The sequence below is a fragment of the Dendroctonus ponderosae genome, unplaced genomic scaffold, assembly GCF_020466585.1.
Source record: "Dendroctonus ponderosae isolate FM_Combo_2020 unplaced genomic scaffold, Dpon_F_20191213v2 Dpon_F_20191213_1, whole genome shotgun sequence".
Classification (NCBI taxonomy): Eukaryota; Metazoa; Arthropoda; class Insecta; order Coleoptera; family Curculionidae; genus Dendroctonus; species Dendroctonus ponderosae.
In genome coordinates, this window is record NW_026017110.1 from 4,665,523 (window position 1) to 4,686,588 (window position 21,066).

The window sequence follows — 21,066 nt, forward strand, 5'->3', positions numbered from 1 at the left end:
TTTTTATTGCAGTAAATAAATAGGCGAAACGCCAAGTACCATTAATTTGTGAAAAGTGTTTTACACAAACAACAAACCTTTGATCAAAAAGCAAAATGAGCACGTTACGAATCAAGGTTTAAGAAAATAAACAAATAATTCTGTGTAACAACTAATGAATTAATTAATTCAGTGCATTCAGTACTTTTAGAATGTGATAATACAAATATAGGACAAACTAAACAATATTTAAAAAAGAGAATGTACGAACATAAATACAACAGTACAACAATAAAAACGATTTCTGTTATCTCAATACATACATACCACTCTCACAAATGTAAAAAATAATTCAGACAAATTTAGGTTTCAAGACGGCAAAGACCTAAAACAACATTGATTTTTACCAATCATTAGTTACCAAGTTTTTCCATTGTTTTGCTCTCCCAAAAGGAAAGATTTTTTCCCCGAAACCAGCACCATGTGGGTTTCGTCCAACAATCCACAAGTATATAATTGTAGTAACGATGAAACTTACCGCCTTGAAGATGTATCATCGCACTGAGGCACACAGCACCGTTTAATATTAGAGCTCATTTTTGAGCCCCTCATGGGTGGCACTGCGCTGAGTCTGTGAGAGTTACGCACTTCTCCGGTATTTGCGGTCACTTCCAGCCGGTATTTTTACCTTCTGGCAATCACACTGTGCTGAGCAACCCGATTTGCTTGGATCAGGATTTTTTGATTCTCCAGGTTGCTGGGGTTGACTATCGTCGCGTTTTCGTAAAAAAAACCGCGTTGAGAAAAAAAAAACGATTTGAACCGCACAAAACGATTACTTGGACATTCACACTGAACCTCTACTATCAACGATAGTCCGGAATGGTCATTTTTCCAAAGGAAATATTTTTAAAGCAGAAAATTATCATTCAAATTTTCTTATGGATGGTTCACTTTCTAAAAAGGCCATTCAGTGCCCTCTGGAATGATGCAAAAGTGAGCGTTCTTTTCGCGCGCGTTTCAACGGTGACCGGACGGAAAACATGAAATTTTGGTATAATCGTGCACCAAAATTTCTGATATTCAAATTTCGCTTTCTGGGTGAAAACTGCCCGATTTTTTTTCGAAGTCTGTGGCTCAAATGGGACTTGAGAAACTTCCAAAAAAGCAGCGTCATGTTTGAGTCGATTGTGCAAAGAAAACAAAAAACACGCAAATCGAAAACAACTTGAAATCAACACTTTTTTGAGAAAGCTGCGAACATTTCCTTATCAATGGTTCACTTTCTAAAAAGTGCATTTAGTTCTCTCGGGAATGATGTAACAATGAGCATTATTACTCATTTTGCTTACGAGAAATGACCAAAAACGGGACGGAAAACATGAAATGTTGGCATAATCTACAAAATTACCGGACTTTTCTCAGTCGCGTTGTTACGGCTGCACCGAATTTTCAATTATCTATCCAACGATGCCAAAACAAGTTCTGTAGTTCAAATGGGGCTTGAGAAATTTCGATAAAAGCAGCGTCAGGTTTGAGTCGATTTTGCAACTAAAAAAAAAAACACGCAAATCTTTAACGTTTTAAAATCCAGACTTTTTTGAGAAAACTGCTCCCATTTTCTTATCATTGGTTCACTTTCTAAAAAGTCCATTATCTCGGGAATGATGTTAAAATGAGCGTTCTCGCTCATTTTGCTTCCGAGAATTGAGCAAAAACGGGACGGGAAACATGAAATTTTGGTATAAGCTTGCACCTAAGTGTCTGATATATTGAATATTGAAATTGCCTTTTATGGGTTAAAACTACTCGAATTTACTCACTCGTAATAACTGAATCATTCACCTGAAGCATTTTCACTTATCTATCCAACGATGCCAAAACGAATTCTGTGGCTCAAACGGGGCTTGAGAAACTTCGAAAAAAGAGGCGTCATGTTTGAGTCGATTTTGCAACTCAAAAAATCCAAAAGTTCTTGAATTAAAGCCTGTTTAGACAAAACTGCCAACATTTTCTTATCAATGGTTCAGTTTTAAAAAAGTCTATTTAGTTTTCTATGGAATGATCTAAAAAGCGTGGTGTAATGAGCGTTCTTGCTCATTTTGTTTCCGAGAAATGAACGAAAACGGGATGGAAAACATGAAATGTTGGCACCTAAGTGTCTTATATTCCAATTTTGCTTTCTGATCCAAAACTACTCGAATTTCCTTACTCATATTGTTATGACGGAATCGAATTTGCAATTCTATATTGCTTTAAATTTAATTTTGCTTTGAAAATTTTATGTCGAGGACTTAAACGCAGTTCGTTAATCCTTACTAAATGTACTCAGATCTGAGCAAAATATTGTGGATTTTTTGAAAGCCGAAAGTTTGCAAATAACTGAAAATTTTAGCATAAATTTCATATGATGAGTACGTGATTTTGAAGAAGTGTAGCAACTTTTGCCTTATCTAGATGAAAGTGTTTTAACGCCCAAAGTCTTCTTTTCAACACCGAGAGTTTTGGATCGGAAATCTGAAAATTTTGCAGCTGTGTTCAATATTTCGAGCAAATCATCCTAAAGGAGCAAATGTCTTCAAAACTAATCCATCCAATCCGTGTGAAAGAATTTTGAAGACAAAATCTAAGCGATGCTAATTTTTTGCAATTCATGTAGCGGAGCGTTTGCTTACTTCTACAGTTTGGGGTTTGAACTGTAAGTGTCGATTCATTTTGGTCAGGATTCAGAGACTTTTTCCATTAAACAGTACATCTAAGCTTGGTAAGACCTTTGGCGTAAATAAGGATCCAAACCTATAATCGCTGCGTGATTACTTACCTAAGGGATTGATCTGAGTTGTTATTGGTCAGTTGGGACTTAGCGGCGACCTGGAAGAGAAAATAATAATAATTACTTTACAACTCACTTAATAAATATGGACCACAAATTGCTTAGTTTCCGAAAAATCGCCACATAGCAAGTGCATTAGTGGAGTAGAGGTGTCAACTAAATATTTACACTAACAAACCGAAATAATACTCTGGAAATGACTCGCTTGTCGTGCAATGTATGTTGAATTTAACTGTGATTTTAATTAACTTACGTATTGCTGTCCATTCTCTAAACAAGCCCGGTTATGTTGAATGATTAACGACTCTGCTATTTTTACCAACTGTTTATAGTAGTAAGTACTTTGCTTAGAATTTTCGCGAGATGCGAGCAGAATTTTCCTTCTTCTTCGGTTTAACATTTTATTATTCAGGATTAACCGATTTTATTGACCCAACCATTGAGGGATGACAAACTTTGCAAATTAAAGCAAACTTAATACGCAAATCGCGTTCCACTCATTTCAAGGCCCAACTCTTGCATTTTGCAAAACTATTTATTGCCTTTCGGCTCGCTTGCAATACTGCCGCCGAGTTGGAAAATATGCTTTTTAATTTAGTCGTAGAACTTACTTGCCGAACTTACTGAAGCTTTTAAATATACTAAATTTCCACTGTGCCAACCAGAAAACTCACCAAAAAGCTGCATATACACTAACTTGGATATATCTGGTTATTTGATCGGGACTTTCCAATTGAGAGTTGTTGGAAGAAACTTCCCGGGCCCGTCAAAGCCTCAAAAGTTCAAAAGTTGCCATAGAGCTTTTATAATGACCATCGCAGTGTTTACAAAAAATCGTCTATGGTTCTTCCGGTCCAGCTTGAATTTAATTTGGTAAGTTTTCGCGAAAAATCGGCAGTTCCCGCGTGTTTAATAGTGTGATATAAACTGGCACTCTTAACTTAACTGACGGTGTTTCATTTCGAGTTTAGGCCCCAGGTTATAAATAAGTTGATTTATTTTGTCACGGCGCTCCTCTTAACCGAATGTTCTGTGTCTAAAAAAAGACTACTCCGTTTTTACCGGAATAATTGGGAATTCACTTTCAGGTTTCGGCAAAAGCGCTTTCTGGTGGCGATTTATTTATATTTCGGCCACCACTCCCAGCAACTTAACTGAATCCACATCGAATCAACTTAAACAGTTCCATTTCCACTTATCAATTGCGTATCCCTGTCAGCAGTGCGCCGAGTCCCGCTAATCCGGCCGCAAATCCACATTTAAACTAGTAAAAATATTTCCGGGGATAATCCGGGATAATTGAGGATATTCCGCACATTACCGGGGATAACAGGCCGGGAATGGAAAACGTGCAACTGCATTCGCAAGGCGACGCATAATGCCTACTGCTGATCGTTTCAGGACTTTAATATCATATTTAGGGAATTTTCCGGACGCTTCAAGTAGTTTGCTATTTTTGTTCCTCCTAAGGGGTTTGCCGGAATAAAATTAAGGTTTTCTTACGATTAGAGGCGCATTTGCAGCTGCTGGAATTTCGCTTTTTTTCTGCAAAACAGTGGGATCGTTGTACTTAAGAGGACTTCGAGCTGTGAAAAAATTACAATTTTATTGGTGATTTTGATTAAATTGGCACTTCTGAGTTGCTAGCGTATCACTTTGCAGTGGATTTATCTCTGAAAATTGAGATTTTTTGAGCTGATAAAAATATTAAGTATCAAAATATGTCTTTCCACCAATACCGGCGGTCGATTTTCACAAAAGTGTAAATATCTCGAAAATTAATGCTATTTTTTCGTTGAACGACTTTTCGAGAATGAAATTTTTACAAGTGCTTTTGATTTCGGACCTGCTTGTGCACCAACTAGCAGATGTTTCTTCCTTGTGGTTTTCTAAATATTTTTTACTGTGTAATTGTGATTCATTTACTTCTTTTACAACAGTGACTTCTTTAGCATCTGCATGTCGATGACTGGATTCAGCACTTTGTTACGTGCGTCTGAATGAGCGTTTGATTCAGCTACATATGACCACTATTTAGCTCAACAAAGAATAAATATTGAATAGTTATTATGTCACGAAAAAGTCGGGAAAAACGAAAGAAATGGAGTCGTCCTGTAATTCGTAAAATCTGTTTTGTAAGTTAATTCAGACCGTTTTTATACAAAGAAATGACCACTGAAGTGGCATCGGCTGGAAAGTTTTGCCGGTAATCCGGCTTCCAGCTGGCAAAGTCGCTGATTCGATTATAAGCAGCTACCTACAGCTACAAGGGAAATAAATCTTGCATTCGGTCGGGTTTTAGCGCGCTGTTTGACCGCAAACACTCTTTCAGGTTTCGTGTCCAATTCCGCTGCTTACGGCCTAATTGGATTGGCGATTGTCTTATGCAATTTCCCGGCCCCTTGTCTAGATTTGGAAAAATTCCGGCAATGTTTCGGGTTAATTACCGAGGGCGGTGAACCTCCAAAGTTTCCGAATTCGCCAATGGCCACGTGCTAATTAGTCGCCAATCGGACATTCCGATCGTGCCCAAAGCCCTGCTGGCCTCTGATTTGAATTGACCACGAACTTGACCGAATTTTCCTAATTATTACTTATTTGGTGATACGGGAAATTCATTTTATCCGGTCAAAACATGCAGATAAATTTGAGTTATTTATATTAAGTGGGGCGTATTATTGAGTGCAAGCTTAATGCGTGTTTATCTTACCGATGCCAATAATGGGAGCGGTTGAAATGCTCAATGCGTAACTGACCGAATAACGATGTTTTTAATTTTTATGTCTTGTTTATTGAGTGTATTCAATTTTGCGATGCTGGTTAACACACCACTGCTCTCTCAGGCAAATCCACTGAAACATGCGTTAGTTGGAATGGTGGATAAATGAGGAAAGCGATCATTTTCCCCGCAAAAAATCCTTAAAGTTGAGCTCAACTTAATTATTTGTGAAGCGGCTGACTTCCTGTACAGTGGGGCAAGTTAACAATCAACAGTGTTTCTATAAACTAATAACGATTAATGGATTGTAGGGAAGGTGATTTCATCAATGTTTGATTGTAAATAGACGCTGAAGATTTTTGCAGTATTTGCTCATCGTTTTCAAAATTTTCCTTTTGTCTCCTGCTTTAAAGTCCATTACTTTATATTTAACGTATTTTGAAAAATTGATCAGGTCCAGTTCTCTGTTACTGCGGAAATATTTGTGTTCTGTTTCCTCTGCCTTTGGGTACGTGTATCCCAAGCAAAGTGCTGCGAAGGTTTACGCTCAGAATTCTGGAAAAATCTTCGTGCCAGTTGTAGTTGATTTACTGACTAACCTAACTAAAAATGATCTAGTCAACAAAGTTTTATTTTAAATAGTTCCTTATTTTTCTACCTAGATTTTCCGTTTAATTGTAACATATTCAATCGTTTAACTGAAGTCTATTTGACCAAATTGGACCATTTCAACGAGTTTCATGAAAATGAGGCTCAATTGCCAACCAAGACGAAAAGGCTCAACAGTACACTTTTATTTTAAATAATACAGCACTGTCCGTTATGTGACTGTTTTGGGGAAAATCATTATCAATTAATCGTTTGCAGCAGGCATTACCAGCCCGAAAATAGTCTGCTCTCTAATGTGCTTCCTAAATAATAAATTGTAGACGAGAAGTCTTGCAGAATAGATGAAAGCAGCTTGAAATGCGTGACACATTTTAACTCGCAGCGACTCTACTGCTGAGCTGAATTTTCATAACAATAAAAGAGTAGCTTGCATTAGAAGCTTACATAGAAAAATTGGAAAATGTGTGTCATAGACTTGAGGAATATGAGCACAATATTCAATGTAGATTGAGGTGAAGAAATTTGCTCTTATCTATTTTTGAAAAATGTAAGTTTAATTGTGATAGTGGTTATCGTCGCATACAAGGCGAAGTATTTTTGATATTAAGCTTGCAAGTTAATTTAGTTAATCATAAATTGTTTATCAGGATCATTTGTCCAGGAAAGCGTTTTGATTGCCAAATAATGATGCTGATCTGAAATTAAAAATTGAATAATTTTTCCAACTTACAGTGAAAGTATGGCCAGAGAAAGTTGAATTTCTATAGGCCTCGTTTACGAGCATAAAAAGTTTGCAGCATATATTCACAAGAAATGATATGAAATGAAGTGGCTGAGATGAAAATGTCCATACTGGCCCGAAAAAATGATCAAAATGTGGTCCCTAGAAACTTGCCTTCTGAATTATTTATCGAGCTGCAAAAAACTCCCCAAATATCAAATAAAACGATTTTGCCATATTTTCCGCTTTTCTTCTTCATTTGGATCAGATCATACATTAAATAATGTTGTTGTTAATAGAAACGGTGGTCGGTACCAGATTCGGTCAGCTCTGTGACAAATTTAACAAATTTTCATTTGGCTTTCTTTCAGCCATTTGAACCCATCACACGCAACAAGTGGCTGATAAAAACGGCGCTCCGGTGCGTGTGCGCCCATTTTCCCTTATTTGTCCCTCGTCTGCAATTATGTGGACGTTTAGGATAGAAAGATCGCCATCCTCTAAAGATGCAGTTTGATCCGACTCGATGTTTCAAAGCAAAAGATAAAAGTGCGAAATCCGCACATAAATAAAAGCCGACAACGGCAAACGAATTATTTGCCACAAAGGATTGGGGTAACCGGGAATGTGGGGAGCTATCAATAATTGAAAATAAACAACCAGATTTCGCTATTCGGAGGCAGGCATTCCTGCCACGTAGTCCATGGTCCCTCATGGGAATCGATCGATTATGGAATTTCCAATTCGTTTTACTTATGTTTGTGCTCATGTGTGTTAGGCGAAATGGCAGTTTTTTTATGTAAACTTACCCCACTGAAGCTTTAAAGCTGCCCCCCATCAATAATATATGTGTGTACCTTTCCCCATTCCAATATTTACCCCGATTACGATTCGATCAAGCCATTTGACAAGCTATTGGGTTACACCCTGGAAAATGGGCCGGGGTTTTTCATTTTCAGGATTTTCCGGACGCACACACACGCACTTGGCATTTTCCCCGAAAAGTTCTAAAAAGTTTCCATTGGAAACACATCGCTCTTCTAGGGTGCAATAACGGTCCTTGTTGTCCGAGAGAGTTTCAGTTGTTTTTCCTTTATGAATTTAATATACTTTAAGTACTGGCCATAAACTAATCCGGAGACACTCGAAGAACTTATAAAAGATTTTTATAAGCTCTAAATAAAAGAGTAACCTCTACTTGGAAAAGTTTCCTGGGAAAGTTTCCACCGCGGGACAAACATGAGTTTCGTAATTTTGCTGCCTATATACTTATTATGGACTATCTTGGCTTGCCATTTACCAGTTCCAGGAGGCTGTGGATACTTTTCCTGAGTTGTTGCCGTTTGTTGCTCAAGCAGAACATTTTCGAAAGAAAAAATGAACTTAATAATGGGAGTGAATCTGTATTCCACACGGGTGTTTGAGTGTGGCACAGGTATTTTTGAGTGTGCAACAATGTCAAGATTAAATGGACACAATTTCGCCGTCTATGCATGCAATCAATTAGATAATTCGACTATCATTTCGGATATTACCGACGGACCCTCGGGTGATTTGTTTGCCCTCGAGGTTAATTAATTTAACCGAAAACGATAACACCAGCACCACGTTGCAGTTTATCTTTACCCGAGTAATATGCAATGCTTTGACTATATCTGAATGATGGCTTCTAATTAATTGCGGCGCTCGGGTAATTGTAACATTGATAAACCTTATAAAGTGTGTTGAACAATCGAGCCGACGCCGTTGTTGCTAAAGCTCTTTAATACACCCTGTGGAGGTAATTGAATGTGCCAACTTCATATTGGAGCTAGTGGTTGAGGCAGCAGGCCCCGGAAAACGCAGGATTTTCGAAAGTTGTTTAATAAAAAAACTCTTAACCGGAAAGTTGTGCGGTCTCGCTTAATCCCGCCGTGTTATATAGCGAAAACATTATTAAAATTTTATAGTGGAACGAAAATAAGGTGCTTCCTGCGGAAGATTTTAATAAATTCTTCAGCGCCCGCATCCTTGCCGTTATGAAATTTGGCTGCAGCGCGGTTTTGTCCATATTTAGCCCAGCCGAATTTCAACTGAATTAGACTCACTGTTTATTGAGAATTTTTCAAACATTTAAACGTGGCAACTTTTAAGGACTCAAACTGCTTTTGCTTGAATATTTTATGAATTTTCAACACCACTTTCCTTTAGTTTATTTGCTTCCTAGCTGGCAGCAGTGTTGTTCTGAGTCTACGAGTGATACACCAGAAACTGATTATTGAAAAAAATATAGTAATGAAGAGTTCATAAGTTTTCTGGACCTGGAAACATTTAATGGTGTAGCGAGATCAGCCATCTGAAAACATTTTCCAAGTATACAGGGTGATTCACTGAATCAATAGAACAGGTAAGAATAATGTTCTTACATGATAAACAATTTCTTGTCACAAAAACTTGAACAAGTTTCTTCGAGTTTTTTCTACATAGCTTTTGAACATTTGTGCTTATGTGTGAACGTGAACGCTGGAACTTCAGTAAAACAGCAAAAGAGTAAAATAAAAGCTGCCAAAAAGATGATCCTGAGAAGGATGAGAAGAAAAAAATAAACGCCTAACGAAGTAATAAGGGAGCAATTGGAGCCCAGCCATGCTGCCAAGAGTGCTGAATAAAGTGATTACACGGGCTCAAAGACACCTGAAGTTCAACGGGCAGAACTTTGAACACCTATTATGGATTTAACAACTTAATTGTCAATAGATCATTGATCCACAACCTTTTACAGCAGCTTTTTGTTTTCATCCGTTGCCCTAACCTATTCCATTTCATCAAAAGATATAGACTTTCGAGGCCATTCCTTGAAACTAATGGGGTTTTCGCGTTTTTAGGCCGTCGTTCGGTAGGATTTCTCTTTGACGTTTCGCAAGTACGAGTGGCTTGCATCTTCAGAAGTGGTTTKCTWGAACTTTTACACTGTTCCGATGCGAYTCCTCAGGCGCAGTCCGTATTTATGTACCGSTTGCGATSACGTGGTTTGTGATGACGTGGCCTGTGTTATCGGAGCYTGCGCATTCTGTTGCCTGTTGCTATCCTCCGGTGTACTGGATTCTCTCTCCTGTCCTGAGCTGTTGCTTTTTCTTACTGTTTTWGCGTTGGTGAGTGCTGGAAACCATATCCTGTTTAGCGCCATTGTCTCTTCTTTTCTGTTGAAATTGTCGTCGTGTTTGTAGATTCCAATGGCTTCTCGTATTAGTCGGGGGCGATAGCCTGTTGTGTGGGGGGGTTTTCTGTCTTTAACTGATCGTAGAAATTCTCGGATCTTTCTTGTGGGTTTGTCGATTTGTCGATTCTTATGTTGTGTTTCCCCAGGAGCCTCCCAATTAGGTCCGTAACCCTGGGAACAAAGGGGAGGAAAGCTTTCAGAGTGGATTCACTTTTTTCAGTRCAGGCCACTCCTACAGATTTTTTGAAGTCCTGAACTGGGAATATCCGTTCTGAAGAAAAGCTTTTTCCAAGTGCTGCAGTTCTGTGGTTAGATGTTGTGGTCCACATATTTTTCTGGCTCTATCCGTAAGAGTCTTATTGTGGCCCAAACGATTCCCCTCCCTAGACACCTAAACATCCAGAAAGGCCAGTTGGTGGTTTTGTTCAACTTCCATGGTGAATTGGATGTCTGGGTGCTGTTTGTCTAGATGGTCGAGGAAGATGTCCAGGTTTTTGCGTCCATGCCTCCATAGCATCGACATATCGGTACCAGATCRTTGGTTTAAGAGGTGCGGTGCTCAACGCTGTTTTYTCAAACTTCTSCATGAATRGATTCGCCACCACTGGGCTGAGTGGGCTTCCCATGGCTACTCCTTCCTTTTGTTCGTAGTAATCTCCATTTCACAGGAAGTAGCTGCCCTTTAGACAAGCCTTGAACAAATTTGTTGTACTCTCTTCAAATAGCTCCGCCACTAATTCTATGGATTCGTCCAAGGGTACCTTTGTAAATAGAGATACAACATCGAAGCTGGCGAGCATGTCCGTAGGTTCCAGTCTCAGGTATTGGATCTTCTTAATGAAATCTTCGGAATCCTTGATGTATGTTGCTGTGGACCCCAAGTGTGGCTGCAGGATAGACATTTTGCTATATCGTGATCCCGGGGCACTGACGATTGGTCTCAGTGGCATTCCTTCTTTGGGAATCTTCGGTAATCCATACAAACGTGGGGGAGGGTTTCTGACCTAATAATCTTCTTCATGGTGTTCTCGTCTATTGAGGATATTTTGATCAGGCGGTTGATGTTTCTGCGATTGACTCGAGTCGGGTCTTTTTTGAGCTAGCTTTGTGTAAGTGACTGGGTCCAATATGTTTTGGGTTTTCTGCTCGTACTCCTCTATGTTCATAATGACTGTAGCGTTTCCTTTGTCAGCAGGCAGGACGACAATGCTTGTATTCCTTCGTATTTTCCTGAGTGCATGTTGTTCTTCTCTGCTTAAGTTGCTTGGTGGTGGTTTCGCTTTCCGTAGGATCTGAGTGGCTTCCAGACGTATTTCATTTGCGGTTTGTTCTGGGAGCCTTTGCAATGCTGTTTCGGTGTTCGAGATAATTTCCTCTATTGGTATCGTTCTTGGGCTAATAGCAAAGCTTCCTCCCTTGGTTAAGACAGATTGCTCTGCAGGCGTTAGTGAGTGACAGCTCAGGTTCACTACAGTTCGTGCTGGGTGTCGTGTAGGTTATTCATCTAGATTTGGCTTCCAATTTTTCAAATTGCTCCTTTTGTCTCTTCGTGGCTCTGTCCAATTCTCCTTGCATGCTGTTGTGGGAGATGGCGTCGATCTTATTCCAGTCAGCGTAATGCAAACCGTTTCCCAGTTTATAGAAGAGGTTTAGAAGTGCGCTATCTGTTGCTGCTTGTTTACTTCTCACGGTGTGGATCCTTTCCATGGACATGTTTATCTACGGTTACTTGAGCTTTTGATATTTCAGAAGCAACAGGTTTTTGCGTAAATTTAAGGAGGCATAACTTTGAAACAATTTTTTATGCAAATATCTCAGTTTTTTCCCGTAGTCCCTAAGCACCGCATCTGTATTAAACTGAAGACACTTCAGCCTGAGGAACGGCATTAAAACATTGTTTTCCACGATGGTTTTATAGCTCGAAAAACTTTAGTTGATTTTATTTTAACTTAGTAGTCCGGTAATAAATGAGCTTGGCAAATGGTAGAGAATCGGCGAAAACCGATTTTTTTCCAAAGGAAATCGAACGGTTTGTCGCTTTCGGAAATAGACATCAATCAGCCTTGGCATTTCTCGCTCATGTTGCGACACGTCTCTGACAAATGGCGACATAATTCCGTAAATAGGGCCCCGTCATAAGCGAGACGGTTTATTAATGTTTCTCTGATTGATCCAGGGCACGGGACTAAAGGCCGCTTACCCGTCTCCTTTTATTTTTTGATTAATCACCGTCAGGAAGCAGATTTAAACGGTTTATTTGCGATATTAATGCGAACGAGTCTATGCACTATGGAGTAGAATAAGGATATCGACAGAAGTGGATGAGAGGGTCTTTTCCAGTCTTTGAGAGTCTGGAGTTTTTTGCAAACTTTTCTTCAACCCCCCTAACAACAAAATGTCCACAAGTTCCGCATTCAAAAAAAGTAACGTTTGGAAACCTCAAAGTTCTCTTAAATCTGTTTAATTGCCCAGGAAATTTGAAATTCCTCTACGTTATCCCTCCTTCATCGTCTAATCCTGCTTTCTATTCAAGTCAAAATAAAAATCCAACGAAGTGTAATTTAGAATTAATCAATTTACCATTGGCCACGTCTCTTTTGTGAATGTGGGGCAATTGTGGTCGAAAATCTCTTTAAATGCCTGCCGTTCTTTTCAGGCAAATCCCCGCAAAAACGGATCAGGCAAAATAAAGATAAGACTTCGCGGGCCATACGTATGCAGATTTGTCTTTTTTTACTATTGCGGCCAAATTAGAAATTTCGAAAGGACTTTGGACTGAGGACAATGATTATTGTCAGGGTCGGATTAACCGCGGGCTGGATGGCTCATAAAAGACATTTCGACTTTTTGAGGAGCGACTGTTTCATCCCTTAATTTAAAAGCAGCTGGGATTGTGTGGCAGCTTTGAGCCCGAATTCTCAAATACGATAGTAAATATTGTTAGAGTGATGAAAATGTAATTCGGCCATGAAAGTTGCTTTAACAATAAATGTGTGTCGTAGGTTCCCAAATTATGAAAAACGTCTACTAAAATTAATGATTGATTAGAAATATTCCAGCAGCCAATGAAACTACAATTCAAACAGGTGAATTTCTTAAATGATCACTTAGCACAAGTTGCATAATGCCAGGAACTTTTTTGGACTACGACCTAAAAAACTAGAAATCTTGCCAGTTGCAAGCTGTTGCCACAAATTATACACTTTTTTGAAGCTCTTGTTGTTATACCAGGGAAGTTGCATCTTATTCATTAATGTATTGGAGACATTTCCTAGAAAATATGGAAAAATTAAGTCGTGACGTCGCTGGACAGAATAATACCTGACGACACGTACTTGGCGAATCGAACGCAGTATCCGAAAATTGAGTCATAAATATTCCTTTATCTTGCGATGCACTCCGCTTCCATCTCTTGTGCAATTTAATCAACTGCTCAAACATTAATTTCAGCAATTTGCTACCGGCGAATCCATTGTTGCCAAGTGGCCGGTGACCGATGGCCGGCTAATTATTTACAACCGATAAGCTGCAGCCCCGATCATTAGAAATATTGCTTTGAGACCCGATAATATAGAGGTAATTAATTGTTCACGAATCTGAACGAAGCGACGTAAATCAATTCCCGATAGACGACTTTTGTTCGTCTAATTCTACAAAGTGGTCTCAAGCTATCTGCGATTTTTTTTAGAGAGTCATTGGAAACACGTTCCTTTATCGTATGAGTCGAGGAAATGATCCAAACTGACGAAAAAAAATTAGTCCAATACAGAGATTTAGGCAACGCTCTTAATTGTCAACCAATGTTTCCAATATCACTCATAAATTCAGAGTTTGTACTCAGAAGAACGAAAGTTTACACGCAAATTGGCTAGCAAATGTTGCAACGTTGAGAGCCACAATCGGGGAATTTTCTCCGCGAATATTTCGCCAATCTGGACCATAACAGATGATACACTGGAGGCCGATAACCGAACATCCTATTTAAATAATTTATTGCCCAGATATTTATCGAGCAATTGCAAATTAAGAATACCTCGTCCAATATGGCCTGTTGGTAGTTCGAAAAACTACAATAAAGCATCTTTAAAATAAACTGTCAGAAGTTTGCAAGTAAAGTCCACCTGCAGAAGCCTATTTTAGGTGTGAGTGTGTCAGAAAATGTACAGGATATTCAGATAAAATCCTTAACTAATGCAAAATGCACTGAAGTGTAAAGAAAAGCAAAGTGTGTGTCATATGCACTTAAGTTGTGAAACTAGTAAAGTGATGCGAAAWATAAAATGTTAAAATATTTCWAGAGTTGGTATAAAATATCAAAGCTAAATAGAATCAGCAGGTGTTTTTYTTAATACGGGATGGTTGGAACTTTACATTTGTGTACTTCGTTGATTAATGCAAATTGAATGCAAGAGCAGWAGTAGAAAGAAAATCKTTTTACTTGTGGTAACTCATTTGACTGCGTCTCTAGTTGAATGCAACCGAAAATTCGGGAAAGCGAAGTGTGTATCATACCCATGCAAGTTATGAGATCAGATGCTAAAGTTGAAAGTTAAAGTGCTAAAACACTGACTAAACTGTGGATAAATTCTTCAGCATGCAAATAGGATTATTCCTCTACTTTAAAAAAAGTTACAGTTCAAATTGGTCCTCAAGTTTAATATATTCGGGATTTGTAAATTCTATTTAGCTTGGAATCTTGGTTCTTGGATTAAGGGCGGCCAAGTTTTACAAACAGAAGCATGAAGAACTCCTAAGAAACCAAATGACTAGTTCTGATATCTATGCTGTGGTATATTAGTTGCAACAAGGTGTTTTGCATTTACATCTGGTTGTAGTTTCAGAAAAACTGTCTTGATTGCGAGATTTGTCAGAGAGATTAATATTTTTGTGGGATTTGATGTTAGTGTTAGTTTTAGTTTGCATTTAGTCGAAGTAGTCATTGCTTTGGTTGTCAGGAATTGCAGTCTATTTACTGCACACTACATAGTGTGAAAATAGGCTATCGGGGCAGTGTCGTCTGCATATTGTAGAAAATATTTGTCTTTTAGGTCGAAGTATGTATGGGAGTATACGTATAAAAATGCAAGAGAGGAAGAGATTCTTGAAAAACAGAAAACTCTATGATTAAAAGCTGAGCATGCACTGTTATTTATTTAATCAATATAATTTTGCAACAAAGAACTCTTCCGTGGAAATTTAAGGAGTCAGCAGTGTTCATAGCCACAAGTCGAACAAATTATTTCGGTAAACTGTTTGAACAACCTTTAAGCAAACAACGAAATACTAACATCAAAATAATATTTGTGCACCAAATCAATTAAGTTTTAAGAAATATTTCTTTAAAACTATTGAATATCTTAACAAAATTAAACTAACAAAGTAAAATAACTTTATTCTTTATAGTTGATTCGTTGAGTTGAACAATGAAAGATTTAACAAACGGCACGTTTGCCCGTTCTAAATACCCCAATAGGTGGCACCAAACAGATTTGTCTTTCCATCTACTTATTCATTGAATGACTCGTTCTTATTTAACTGGTTGATCATTATTAATGCATTTCTCTTTCACTTCTTATTTTGTTTTTGCTAGGCATCAACTACATAGTATTTACTTAGTTTGTACATTGCCTTTTGCTCGAACATTATATTTCGATAATATTTTTTAAAACGAAGGGTGTGTCATACGCGCCCAAGTTGTGTACATAAAAATCAATTAAATAGTAGATGTAAAAGTATTTATCCGGCAGTTGACTAATTAAAAATTTCGATTCAATAATAACACTGAAATAAAAAATTGCAAGTTTTTAATTGAGCGTCCTGGATTTGGGTTAAAATGTTAAAATCACACCTCTAACAGCCAGGCATGCCATTTAACGTATCAAATACTGGCGCAAAGAAGCGCAGCAAATTGGATATCAAATATCGGAAAGTAAAAAAGCTTTTTGCTCGCTTGTTACGCTCTTTTATGTGTTCCGTTCGGTGAACGGGAAATTGATTTAAATAGCATTTCTTTTAAGGTGTGTTGAATATCGTGAATCCTGAACGTTTACATGGAAACAATGGGGAATAACGTTGCAATAAATCCTATCTGCAATACAATTTCCCTTTAAATATAATAACATCAATTCAAAAGCCTTGAAGTTAATTGGCGAGCATCGGTGCTAATGAAAATCAGCACCTCAAACGTTTTTCATTTTAATTGAGGCGCAACTCCGGAAGAAACTCCAAAATGTAACCTTGTTAACACAAAAGGGCAATTTAAATCTCCCTTTTACCTAAAGTTAATTTTCCGGAGTCAATGGGGGTCGCGTCGGGAGCTCTGGCCGGATGGGCCAGAGTTTAGCTAGCAACAGTTTAGCTTCCAACTTAACGAGAGAAGTTAATAGACTTAAGACGAGTGAGCAGCTTGCCAGTCTTTCGCTGTTACGGCGAATAAAAACTGGATCGTTTCCGAATTCAAGGCCGGAAGCGAATCTTATCGCGGAAAATAGCGTGTGTATTCCAGTGACTATTGCGGCTGCTGATAAGGCAAACGACTAGACTTTAATGGCCCTCAGTTTGGAGGATTAAAATTGACCCGACAGGAAGAGGACTCAGTCCCTTAAAGAAAATTATATCTTGAGAAGGGCCTTATTAAGGACCTTCGGCCTGGTTTGTGGCAAATTTTCAGACAGATAACGCGTAATTACAATTCGTACTCGACGTGGGTACAAATTAGGGTGACGATGAGCCAATGGAGTTGACATTGATGCAATTTGAAAGTTAGTTTTGACTACATTGAATTAAAGAAATGTGATCGCTACTCATGAAGGGCACTTTAATAGTATAAAATTTGTTTGACTTAAATCAAATCTGCACTTTTCCAGGCATTAGAAAAATTCACTCGGCATACCTAAACTTCCTGCAATCGCATGCGAACTCTCGACATCATTTAGCTAAACTTCTCGCTCCAGTTGATGTAAATAAGCGCCGGTTTTGGTGCAATTGAAAAAGTGGCTTAAAATATCGGGGCCAGAACGGTAAAAACTTAAATACGCATTAGGATTTCAATTAAAAGATCGGAAGCAGCGCGACGGAGAAACCGGCAATATTTAAAGTTGTGCGGGCGCCGATCTTTGAAGTCGGCTCCGAGGCGGAGTTCGACTCTCAATTAGAGCGAAAAAGTTTGAAGACCGATTCTCATTTGGATGATACTGTCGTGGAATAACTTTGAGACCTTTTTGGGCCCGAACGGCAACCGCCAAAGAGTAAATAACTTGTTTATTTAGACAAGGAGCCGCTCTTTTCCATGGGTATTAATTAGGCTAAGTTTTTAATTTGTGGCTAAATAGGGTCTGGAATGGGATTTGTTTATCAACTCTCTGCTTTTGAGCTTGTTCTTGTTGAAGCTGCACAAGAAAAACGGGTTTTCTGTAATGTTTAATGCCGAACGACTTTTTCGATTGTTGGGTAGTTGAATAAAACTATTTAAATATTTGCAATTTTAAGGAAAGAAACGCACTTCGGTTTGTACAATCTTTAACCACTACTGAACAATGAGACAAATATTTCTGTAGAGTTGCAAAAATAACATTTGTTCCAGAATATCGAAAATTCACCATAATTTTTAAGTTTTTAGTTTTGCAGAGGTTCATATAGAAAGAACTATTTATCGAACATGCGGTTTTTTCCGCAATAATTTTATGTGTATGCATAATGTAAATGTAATTTTTTTTAAGCACCTGGAACTTGAAGAAGATTTATATTTGGATTATGTGTTTTATTTTTTTTTGCAGTTGCAAATCTTATATATTTTCTCGAATGTTAGAAGATTTTACAAATTTTCCTCAAAAATAACGTTATCAGGATCAATTTCCAGTTATATGGAATTTGTTCCTGCAACCATTATTTATTGTACGTGTTTAACATTATGTCTGGAGCGTTAGATGCAATTTTCTCATAATTTCTGTCGCTATTTTATCTTGACTTGTGACATGCGATTTTTGTGTTTTTTCCTTGTTTCATTCAATTCTTCCACTAGTATTAATACTGTATGATTTACTCAATACCTTCATCCTTCTGATATTTCTCGAGAATTTTCTTTTATTCGTTTTGTTATTTTTGTCATTGTGTTGTTGAATTTACAAAGTCCAGGGTTTTAAATGTCTATTGTTTTTGCAATTTATCTTTCCTTTGTATTTTACGTCCACAGTTGTACAGCTTCAAGCTATCTTCCACTTCTCTCCTACAATTATTTTTACTTTTTTTTCACATTAGCACTTTTATATTCTCCTCATTTTGTGAAACTGGAAGCGACACGTATTTTCTGCACACCGCTTTTTTAAGTTTTGCGTCGAAATTTACATTTCCTCTTGCTAGAGTTTGTTGGTTTTGGAAATATATTCGTTTCGGAAACTGCATTTTTATTAATGTAGCTATTATCAGCATTTTCTGTGTTTTCTCTTTTTGTTTTTATACACGCCCTTACAGTATCATTATTTTGTTTGATTTTATTGTTTCTGTTTCTAGTTCTTTTCTTACTCTTATCCCCCATGTTTTCATTCAACATTCAATTTAGTATATTTTTGTCTATGTTTTTTATCCAGTCTGTTGTTATGAAATTTGTTATTTTTGGATTCACCACAATGGCATTTTTTTAACTAATAAGTTTGTCACAATAATTGCTTATTCATTTTTCTAAGACGCAGAGGATACCAAATGCATGCCTTTTTCATGAAAATAATTAGCAAATAGAAGGCAAAAAATACATAAAGAATAGTTTCAGTAAATTAAGGAACAAATATTTCGTTCGAGGGTAAGCGTCCGAATTTCCTCTTTTCATTTCAAAAGATAACAATAAAACTTACTTATGCTTCTAAATTAGGAACGAGTTTATAGAAATTAGGATGTTGACAAAACAGTCAATGTTCTCACTATCTACACAAAATTCTTGCATTTTTTCGCAATAAAACATTAGTGTGGCGTACATTATGAACAATAAAAAATATTTCGCTTCTTAAGTCTAAGAGTGGTAAGAACTCTTAAGAAAAATCAAATTTTTTTGCAAGTCAGTTCGCTGAAGTCATAAAATGGATTGAAATGAAAATAAATTTTACCAACCAAATGCATTTTTTTTGCTTATTGCAAGGTTTAGGAAATTGTGAAACCCACCGCAAGCTTTTTAAAACACTTTTTCCCCTTGAAAATTCTGACTGACTGTTAAGCAAAACTCTTTTCACTTGTAAATAAACTTTATAGCTTTTGACGATAAGCTCAGCTCAACTTTTGAAGCTTAATTCGAACATGTGCCTTTTTGCAAAATTATGGCGTCTGTTGGAAAGTTGACATTCTTTTGAAATCCGTATAATAAAAGCATTCAGCATTAATAATTATTAAAAATTACTAAGCACTCAAACTGGCAATGCACGCGTAATCTGTGCATCTACTGGGAGCTCAGATTAAAATATTGTACCAAAAAAACCAAATTTATCCAGTTGAAAACCCACTTAAATGCCCCAGTTTTGACTTGAAAGGATAACTAATTGACACAATCAGAGGAATGATAATTAATTTAAGGACTCTAGCTAAAAGTTGGTAAATATCATGACACTCCATTTGCGGGACAAATGATGCTAATTTCCCAAGGAAAAACAAAAATCAATTAGCTAGATTATTAGCCCGACATGCGAGTACTTAAAAGTCACAGAAGGCGACACTTAGACAAGCAAATAGCAGTTGGAAACTAATTAGAAGACTTTGAGTCCAAATAGAACGTATTTCGGTGTTCGAAGTTTTGAACAAACATTTTTTTACCAGAACTTCATGGGAGTTTATTTTTGGAGCATTTGTATGAACTGGTCTTTAGTAGTTTTTTTCAATGAGTGACATCAGGATTTTTCCTTCAAGCGTTTTGGGTTGCTTGGAAGACATGATTGATTAACTTGGGCGCCCATCAACAGGTTTGATTGCTGCAGCTTTATTAATGACTTATCCAGTATTTTCCTGAAAATTGAACTTCGCAAATTTCACGTTTCCACGTTGGCCCTTGCCCAAATTGCGAATCCAACTAAATTTCGGTCTTACCATTTGCCGGCTTCATTACGAATTCGTCTTGTACGTATAACTTTCCAAATTTCTGAACTGATGGGGCCAGTTCTCAGATGGGAATATGTATCCAATTTGGAGTTCTAAGGTAAGGGCAATCGGGATAATAATTAAATTGCTCCTTGGTACGAATTTCCTGTCTGACTATGCCTTTAATGTCGCTCCTGGATTCATTCGCATTGTTAATCACCTGCTTCCATCTGGAAATAACTTGCAGGATAATGTTGAAAGAAGACGTCCAGATGCACAGAAAACCCTTCAGTTGCTAAGTGTAGTTGTATGGTAGTTGTAGGTTGGCAAAATCATATTTTGCTATGGATGGTTTTAACTCGTCGACTTCATTACCCAAATGTTCGAAGCGTAGCTGGACAATGTCCCGCACCACAATGAACATTTGACAAATGTTTTCCCCATATCGACTGCCCCCCTTGCACGCTAATGCATAAATTCTACATGTTGCGTCTAAGTGATATTAGCTATAGATAGTACGCACATAGAAAGCTGTGCATGCATTGAATGATTTATGGGGCTGCAGCTGAGCCAGCTTCAAAACAGCAGACATTTTCTCTAGCTGGGAAAACTTTGAAGAGCGATATTCAGTGCTCGTCGTCGTCTATCGTAGGGCCAAATTAGAGGGCACGGACCTCAAAAGGCAGATGGAAAGCGGGAGAGTCACATTGTAATACAACTAAGCTAAAAGCGACTTATTTCTACTCGTTTTGACGACCCCGATCCGTGCAGTGCTGAATTAAGTCAACCGAAGTATAGTTTCCATGCCATTAGGACAGTTTTTTGGCCTTCGTTTACTTGATGACCTAATTGATTTATTGATTATCAGACTATGAAGGCTTTCACGGCCGGTCAAATTACATTTAGGAATGTTTTCCGGGCTTTGAAGCCGTGGTCTATCGGAATTTCTTCCT

General features: G+C 37.8%; 1 protein-coding gene across 4 annotated transcripts in view; it reads right to left on the reverse strand.

Annotated features, from left to right (window-relative positions):
- Positions 1-21,066, reverse strand: part of LOC109546433 (delta-sarcoglycan) — a 75,011-nt gene that overhangs the window by 7,158 nt on the left and 46,787 nt on the right. The window contains exons 1-2 of one of the 4 annotated variants that reach the window (XM_048661727.1): positions 3,487-4,159; positions 2,801-2,850 (exon numbers count right to left, since the gene is read on the reverse strand). Coding sequence is in view for 2 of the 4 variants with exons in the window: in XM_048661726.1 (XP_048517683.1) it covers positions 2,801-2,850; positions 3,066-3,212 (197 nt within the window). In the remaining 2 variants the exon portion in view is untranslated. Of the gene's footprint in view, positions 1-2,800; positions 2,851-3,065; positions 3,329-3,423; positions 4,160-21,066 lie in introns of those variants that run through there. The other 3 variants (XM_048661728.1, XM_048661726.1, XM_048661725.1) reach the window with 3 other exon arrangements.